Here is an 8,248-nt window from a genome sequence, read left to right on the forward strand (position 1 = left end):
GTCCTTAAACTATTAGTGGCTCTTTGTTGGCATGCCTCACTATTGCATAAGTCCTTTATTTTCCCCTATTGTTTGGGTCCTAGGACCTTCGAGGATGGCTATATCAATGCTAGTTCATATTCACATTTCGAAAAATCTTATCTTCATTTATGCAATGGTCTTAGTGTAGTGGTCGAATTGATTGGATTGGCCTTTGGTTCTAGTCACATGAGTGCCACCATCGCTGACACACATCACACTTTTGGTCTATGCTCATGTACATACATACATACATGTCTTGCTCTTCTCAAATTCAATTTCACTCGTTGCCAGTTGGAGTTGATTAAATTCAATTATACATACATGAGTGATATTTAATTGAGATTTGGGGTCAAACAAGTCGTTGCCGGTTGGAGCTAATTACTTTTATGTGTTAGAATACACATGATTCACAAACCTTGCAATTAATCACTCGCTTGGCCAAATACTGTTTAGTGCCTAGATTCATTGAGTGAGTGATATATCTACTAACTTATGGTGTGCCTTTATTAGTCCATACTCTCGTTATGCTAAGAGAACCTAGTTTTAAGAGTTATATTTGTAAATCCCAAATGTTGTTGGCATTTAGAGAAGAAAATTGAAGTGCATCAATCATATTGTGTGCTATGAACATAACAATCTCGTTGTTCATTGTCCTTGAGCATGCTCATAACATTTCTCTCTACCGTCCTCATGGATGGATGATTGGATTATTGTGTTACAACTCATGAATCCCAATGAATCTGATAAAGATAATGCCCTCCTAAGAGCTCACATACTTTCCGATCTCGATCAATGATGACGGAAATTGAGATATTTTCAGGAAATGTGATGGCAACATTCTAAGTTTGTAATTCAAGACGAAATCATAAAGTCTGAGGAGGTGGAGGAGGAGGAAGGTTGGAGGTGGAGATGGAGATGGAGATGGAGATGAAAAAATGGAAACAAAAAAGTTAGGATAACAGAGGAAAGGCTAAAAAAAAAAGGTCCTATTTATTTAACTGTAGTTTTTAGGCGCTCTTTGAATGCTGCAGAATCCTCTTGGCATAAGAGAACCAAATCATGCTCAGGATTCGGAGGGGGACCATCAATACGAGCTCACAGAGAGCCCTGCTGAGGGTCTCGGCCGGGAGGGTGCCGCGGCCCAGAACCCCCAGTAGGTATGACACTGTGTTGGTGGTGGCCAGATATTCACCTCTCATCGCTGTCTCCATCACTCTCCGAGCCACTTCCTCCGGTGTCTGCGCCCTCGACCTGTCGTAGAAACACAGCTTCTCGATCAATGCAGATGTCTTCGACGCACTGTCCACTATATTATATTTTGATGAAAAGGAAAACAAAAACCCAAACAGAAGTTAGAAAAAAATTGCATGGAAAGAAATGGCCTCCCAATCCAGCTCACATTATTATTAAGAATTTGGGTGAAAAGCACTCCCTCCCCCATGTGTAGATCAACATGATTCTTGTAAAAGCAATCAGGTTCTATGTTGTAGAAGCCCTCTAGTTTTTGCAAAGTTTTATTGGAAGATAAACAACAAAATGAAGTGGTAAATCCATCAGAAGGGTAGTATGTGGTATGTAAGTATGTGGTATGTGGTATGTAAGTATGTGGTATGTGGTGTGTGGTATGTAAGTATGTGGTATGTGGTATGTGGTGTGTGGTATGTAAGTATGTAGTATGTATCCAAAAGAACAACAGACTGTCAGCAGGATTATGGATAGATTGCATATGCATGACATCTGTCTTAAACAGATATATAGTTTGGCTTGTTGGGGTAGGTTGTTTTGTGTTGGATTTACCTTCATCCAGCATTGAAGTTTCTGTGAAGGGTGGACAGGCAAATGTTACTGGGATGTTAGATGGCATCAGTTCGATCCTCATGTAATCAGCAAGTCCTTTCAAGGCATGCTTGGTTGCAGTGTATAAGTTAGCTTCGGCTAAGAATGCCTGCAAATAAACCAATTAGGGTGCCTAAAATGTATAAGCATGTGAGCACCATCTTGAGAGGTGATATGATGAACTATGTAAAACCACAAATTAGATGGGGTTTTTTAATTTATTTTTTACCAAACTTGCAGATGAGCCCATGATGATGACTGAACATGGGGTGTGAAAGCTCCTTGATTTCATATGAGGAAGGGCAGAATGTAAGGGGAACACACAACCTAAGAAATTGGTTCTTGTCAGATACTCCAATTGCTTAATCTCAAGTTCGTCTAGATGACCTTTGCATCCTAATCCCGCATTACAAACCAATATGTCAATAGGTCTCCATTTTAAGCTCCCCTGTACAGCCGATGAGACCCCTACCGCATCTCCTACATCAACAGCCTACATACAAATGGGCATAGCTAAGAACACTCTTTTGAGTACAGAAAGCAAAAAGGAATTTGGCAAGTGGCAAGCCATGAAGAAATATATTTAGTGATAATACCTCGTAACGGATCATGTCCGATGGAAACCCCATGGTTTTGGTGAGAACTTCATAAGCATTGACGAGTTTCGCATGCGTCTTGGAGATGAGGGTCACATAGGCCCCTTGTGAGAGGCAGAGCTTTGCCAAAGCAAAGCCAATGCCACTTGATCCACCTGTGATGAACACATGTTTGTCCTTAAGGCTGGTTATATGCTTGGGTTTCTTTCCAAGGAAAACCAAAAGCAGTAATGCCACAGCAGTGAAACCCGAAACAATGGTGACTAGGGTCTCAGAGAAGTTATCCATCTTTAGCTCTCTCTGGCTCTCAAACACCTATACAGTGTAAGCATGTATGGAAGAAGAGGAGCAAAAATACTGTCTCAATTGTTGAGACCCCTCATATTTCTTGTATGTGTATAATATGCTTTTCTGGATGAACTCTTGGCTTTTAATCTTCCTTCCTTGGGTTTGGAAAGTGAGGGAGAATCGATGGTAGCCCTCTCTGCCTTTTTTTTAGAGCAGAAGGGAAAATGAAGGGCATTGATAACAGGCTTACCAATTCCCTGCTGAATGGATGCGCATGTCTGGACAAGAAAAGGAAACTTTATGATGATTATCATTGATGGTACCCGTACTGATTGACTGGTAACACCTAGTGTTAGATAGTAACCACTGGATGTACCCATATCATGCCATCCACATTTGAGATTCCTTACAAAGTTACATGCAAACATGACCTTCCAGGATCCTATTATATATGACCATGTATGTATGTGTGCATATGCGTATGTATGTGTAATGTATGTAATGTATGTATGTATGTATGTATGTATGTATGTATGTATGTATAGATGGATGGAAAAACAGACCATGCACACATATGAGGTTCTAGAATCTTATTATGATGACCATATGACATGGATGGATGCATGGACATGATCACATGTAGAAGTTCTGGGAGATTCCTACTATAATCACTATTTATGAAATGGATGGATGGAAACATAGCAGTCACATAGATGGTCGCACATGAGGCTCCACAATTGTTTTGTTTTTCTTCTTTGTTTTCCGAGCTAGGGTTAGAGGGCTTTCAATCGAGCTTAATAATTTCATGTAAGGACCCATAAGTGGGTGTGCCTAACACTCACTCACTCACTCAAAAGACACACTTCCATCAATAATAAGCCAATGGATTCGATATTAATTGCTATGGCCAAGATTTTGGAGCCAATTAAATATCCAAGCAAATGTAGCCTTTAATCAAATAAATGCATCAAGATGTATTGAAGGCTCATGATTGTATTTTGCACAAAAAAACATCATCTATGGATATAAATATTTAATGTGACCTTGCAAAGTGTTTAAAAGAGAAACCCTACACTACTTGAAAAAATTACCTTTAAAGTGAACATTCCAACAAAGTTTTGAGATTTTGAGAATGACCAAAATCTATAATGTCTTGTGATAAATAGATCCAACAAAATTTGAACCTTTCGGCCGAATCTATTATGGCAATCATATCTAAAAGGGGAAGTTGCCCCATACATATATCCTTTATATATTAGAACCATAAATGTATGCCTGCCTATTTTCAAAATTATATATATGCATGGTCGAAGTTGATGCGCTTAATCACTCAAAAATCACGCTTGGGCATATATAATCTTGACCAAGAAAATGCAAGTAATAGTAAACCTTAGGTTATACAATCTTGATTAAAAAACTACCATTGATTAACAAAACTTTGACCAAAATGTATTTTCACTTCTTGATAAGAGAGCACTTATTGACTCAATATTGTAATTAGCACTTCATATACCCTACTTTTTGTAAATTAATATTTCACGTATCTTAAGGTATAATCATGTAGATGAAAAAGAAACCTCGTAATGAAAGAAATTGTGCCGATGGATCAAACTAGGAAGTTTAACTCCATAGATATATCTTAAGGTATAATCATGTAGATGAAAAAGAAACCTCGTAATGAAAGAAATTGTGCCGATGGATCAAACTAGGAAGTTTAACTCCATAGATATATCGACCATGGTAATGAGAAACATCTTGCCATGTTTGATGGCCATATCCAACTATGTTGCTTACTTACCCATGGGAGTACTATTAAGTGTTTGCAAAGAAAATAAAAATGGACACAATTTATCTCATGCTTTTACAATACTTTTAGTTTTGGTAGAAGTGGTGTACCTTTCCAACACTTGGGCTATTGAAAGTGATTTCTAAAATCATAAGTTCTAGGAACTAAAATGTAAATATGCTTGAATGTCAACATCATATGGTGGCAAATGCATAGGTTGTACCTCTACCTTATCACACAATATATGTATGTGAAAAGTTGAGCAAAATTTGACTATATGTAACCTATAATCTATGAGTAATAATTGGTTTAATCAAATTGAGAATGATTTCTAGATGTCTCCATTGATGACACATTTAGGACAACTGTACTTTGGCATTTTGTAATACACTGTTATGCATAAATTTCAACATGGTCAGTTTGTCCATCAACTAATAATGTTTGTAATTGTGTCCATAGGATAGATAACCCAGGGGGATGGCCCCGCATGTAATAGTTCCTCTTCAATGCAAAATACCCTTTTCTCTTATTTATGTATTGAGTGCCCCTTTTCTATAGTTTCCTTTCTCTTTTCAAGAAGTGCTTTGTTATAACTTATACCTAATGCATGATTGTAGACAAATATAGACAATCAAGATCATGGTCTGGAATGAAGGATAAAGCATCATGTGCAAAATCTCCGTAGCCCATTCTCAGGAGGAAATTGGTTTTTTCTTGCCGAAGGATTTGGAAGAGGACACGTGTTTGATTGTGGCACAAACGTGTGCAAAGAATGGAAGCCGTATGAACGGATGGTATGTGTGAAACGGACGGAGGCCATTACATATCTCTGCTCATTTCCATAAATATGAAGGAGAGGAATTAGGGTTTGGAAGATTCGGAGAATTTGTTGTGCGTGAGGCCTTGTTCCATCACGCTCTCTTCTGCAGGCTTGCGCTTATGCTGTCTTTATTAGAGCATAGTGATTTTCCGGTGATGTAGATGTGATACGCTTGATAGCTTCTTCTAGAGCTACCTGATGATATAAGATCTCTGAAGTAAAATCCAGTTCGTGAAGGTAAAAGCTGTGTTTTCTTCTGTGCAGGCACAGTGAAACGTCGTGCAATGTGTCATGCGTAGGAGAATAGTTATATATATATATATATAAATATAATGGTATTGTTAAGGGGGGAATCCTGACCGGGTAATGAATGATTTTCTCCGAAATCAAGTGGGAATAGTTGAGCATCTGGAGTGCGGGTTTTGTTGATGATGAGTTGCACGGGAACGAAAACCCTACTGGCAACAAGGTCATACAGACAGACAGACAGACTGACTGACTGACTGATATATGAAAGTTATGGTTTTTTCTATGTGCGTGCCACTATATCATTCAGGACTGTCCAGGAGTACCCAAATTTGAGCAATACCAATGTCGCACACAAAAGCAGAAACCAGTTGGGATATGTGAGATCCTAAGTCCTGGGTACTTGTCATTGCCATTGTTTCCCTCGTAGGAGCCATCCGTTTACAGATAATGTCGAAGCACATCATCTATGGTAACATTGGAAGCAATTAGGGTTTAAATTATAATCTGAAGCAATTTTGTTATAATCATCATTTCAGTTTTCCATTGGGAACTTGAACACGTGAACAAAAGTGCACAAAACCAAAATGGCTACGAAAAATGCAAAAGCAAATGTGGGCAAGCAACCAATCAAGTAGATGGATCTTGTGATTAATTAACTCCAAATTTGATGCACTGAGTAATGGATTTAATGAAAAAAATTGTGGTTGGTTTGATCTAGAAGATTTCTGAATATGCGGAGTGTATAGTGGATGATGCATAGTGTTTTTTATCTTGGTGATGGCAGCCATAGAAAGATTTCCAAAAACTCGCCTCCACTTCTTCACTTCTTTGTCGACACAACATACTTAAATTACCCATGGACTCAACTACTTTGACCACTAATTTCTCTAGCTATTCCCAACCAATCTTCCCCTAATTTCTTTAATTCTAACAACTCTATAACATAACACTCTCCCATGAGGCGGCAAAGAGTTTCGTCCTCGAAACTAAAACACTAGTACAATAACATGACCTGCGAAGTCTATAAGTAAATGAAAAAAGAGAGAATGAAGAACAATGGCAAAACTGGCCTTACCATACTCATACAGTAGGCATCGTCTAAACCCTTGCCATTGTAATACTAAGTATAGCTAGGGTACCCGAACAAGAATGTGGGATCAGAACGAATCAAACTTTCTTTAGAGATCCATGTGGCTTCCGAAAGTGGTCGCCCTTTCCACTTGATCAAAATTTTTGTATTTCCATTGCACATTTGTTATTTTAAGATTACTTCAGCTTCCTCACTTAGGTTAGTCTTTCAGCTCCAATGTTTATCTGCATGAAATCTCTTAAGCAAACTTACATGAAATGTATCATGCACCTTGATGGAACTAGATAATTTCAGCTTGTAAGAAACTCCATTAAAACTTTGTAGTACTTCATATGGTCCGTAATAACAATGGTTAAATTTTGGTGAGAACCGTCCAGGTCAAGGCCAAATTGCCTTTGAAAAATTCGATGTATTGACGTTTTTTGTTAGTTGCCCGAACCATTCGTTCCTTTGATTGTTGTAATCCTTGTTGTGCAACCCGCATTGTTGCTTGCCAGTCTGCTAGAAAAAGGTCGACATCGGGCTCTTTAATTTTATCAAGAACAACATGAGAGAACAAAGCCAATGGTGTAAGAACTTGCTTCTCTGTAGCTAATTCAAAAGGAGAAAAACCAATGGTAGAATGTTTAGAGGAGTTATAACAAAATTCTTGCATATCGATATGATCCACCCAATCTTTTTGATCCGTCTGCACATAACAACGAAGGTAGTCTTCAGGACTTTGATTTACCCTTTCCATTTGGCCATTTGTTTGGGGATGAGTCGTAGAAGACATTCAAAGTTGTGTATCTTGCAATTTGAACAGTTCTTGCCAAAATCGACTAGTAAAACACGGATCCCTATCTGATACGATAGCCATAGGCATTCCATGATATTTAAATATATGTTTGAAGAACAACTTGGCTACCTGGAGGGCTATGAGAGGTGGTTTTATTGGTACAAAGTGAGCTTGTTTAGAGACATAGTCAATGTCCACCATGATAGCATTATAACCTCTTGACATGGGCAAATCCACTATGAAATCCATAATCACCACATCCCCATGGTTGAGCGGGTATTGGCATAGGTTGTAGTAATCCAAATGGTCGTCCACACCGAGCTTTGACTTGTTGGCATGTCACACAGGATTGGATGTAGTTTTTTACATCCAACTCCATATGGGGCCAGAAAAAATGTCGCTGGATGTTGGTAAGTGTCCGGTGAATACCACCATGCCCTGCCATCTTACAATCATGTGCTTCTTGCAAAATCAGTGCCTTAATTTCCCTTATTTAGGTACAAACCACTTACCATGTACCATTAATAGAGCTTGTTGCATTCTGAGTGACCCATGAGCTGCATGTTACATTTCCATATTGGAAATCAATTGTTGCTTGTAAGGATCACGTTGTTGAGTTGTTCGAATGTCTTGTAGCAAAGAAGAATCATGGTACAAGCATGAGTCATTCGACTTAAAGCATCTGGCATAGTATTAAGAGCACCACTTTTATGGTTGATGCAAAAATCAAATTCTGCCAAAAAAACTTGCCAACGAACTTGTTTAGGGAACAACTTCGGCTACA

General features: G+C 38.5%; 1 protein-coding gene and 1 long non-coding RNA gene across 2 annotated transcripts; one reads left to right on the forward strand and one right to left on the reverse strand.

The window, feature by feature from the left end:
* Positions 1–682: 682 nt before the first annotated feature.
* On the reverse strand, positions 683–2,794 carry LOC147864122 (uncharacterized). The gene is made up of 4 exons (XM_087320404.1): positions 2,454–2,794; positions 2,087–2,350; positions 1,819–1,966; positions 683–1,327 (listed from the first exon to the last, which is right to left on the reverse strand). Exons 1-4 carry the CDS (start codon positions 2,739–2,741, stop codon positions 1,029–1,031), a joined length of 999 nt encoding a protein of 332 aa, XP_087176530.1. The 5' UTR covers positions 2,742–2,794; the 3' UTR covers positions 683–1,028.
* LOC147864123 (uncharacterized) lies at positions 1,652–1,963 on the forward strand. Its single transcript, XR_015529857.1, has 2 exons — positions 1,652–1,683; positions 1,772–1,963. It is a non-coding gene; the product is annotated as an uncharacterized LOC147864123 (long non-coding RNA).
* Positions 2,795–8,248: the final 5,454 nt, after the last annotated feature.

Source organism: Azolla caroliniana, unplaced genomic scaffold, assembly GCF_043228905.1.
Source record: "Azolla caroliniana isolate FFs.n. ecotype wild unplaced genomic scaffold, voAzoCaro1.0.p SCAF_5, whole genome shotgun sequence".
Lineage (NCBI taxonomy): Eukaryota > Viridiplantae > Streptophyta > Polypodiopsida > Salviniales > Salviniaceae > Azolla > Azolla caroliniana.

Excerpts from the sequence above, each read along its gene's own strand:
- LOC147864122 (XM_087320404.1), bottom strand. The coding sequence starts at position 2,741 with ATGGATAACTTCTCTGAGACCCTAGTCACCATTGTTTCGGGTTTCACT. Across the intron at positions 1,967-2,086 it reads TGGGCTCATCTGCAAGTTTG|GCATTCTTAGCCGAAGCTAA; the intron begins GTAAAAAATAAA and ends GTTTATTTGCAG. Across the intron at positions 1,328-1,818 it reads AACTTCAATGCTGGATGAAG|TGGACAGTGCGTCGAAGACA; the intron begins GTAAATCCAACA and ends AATATAATATAG.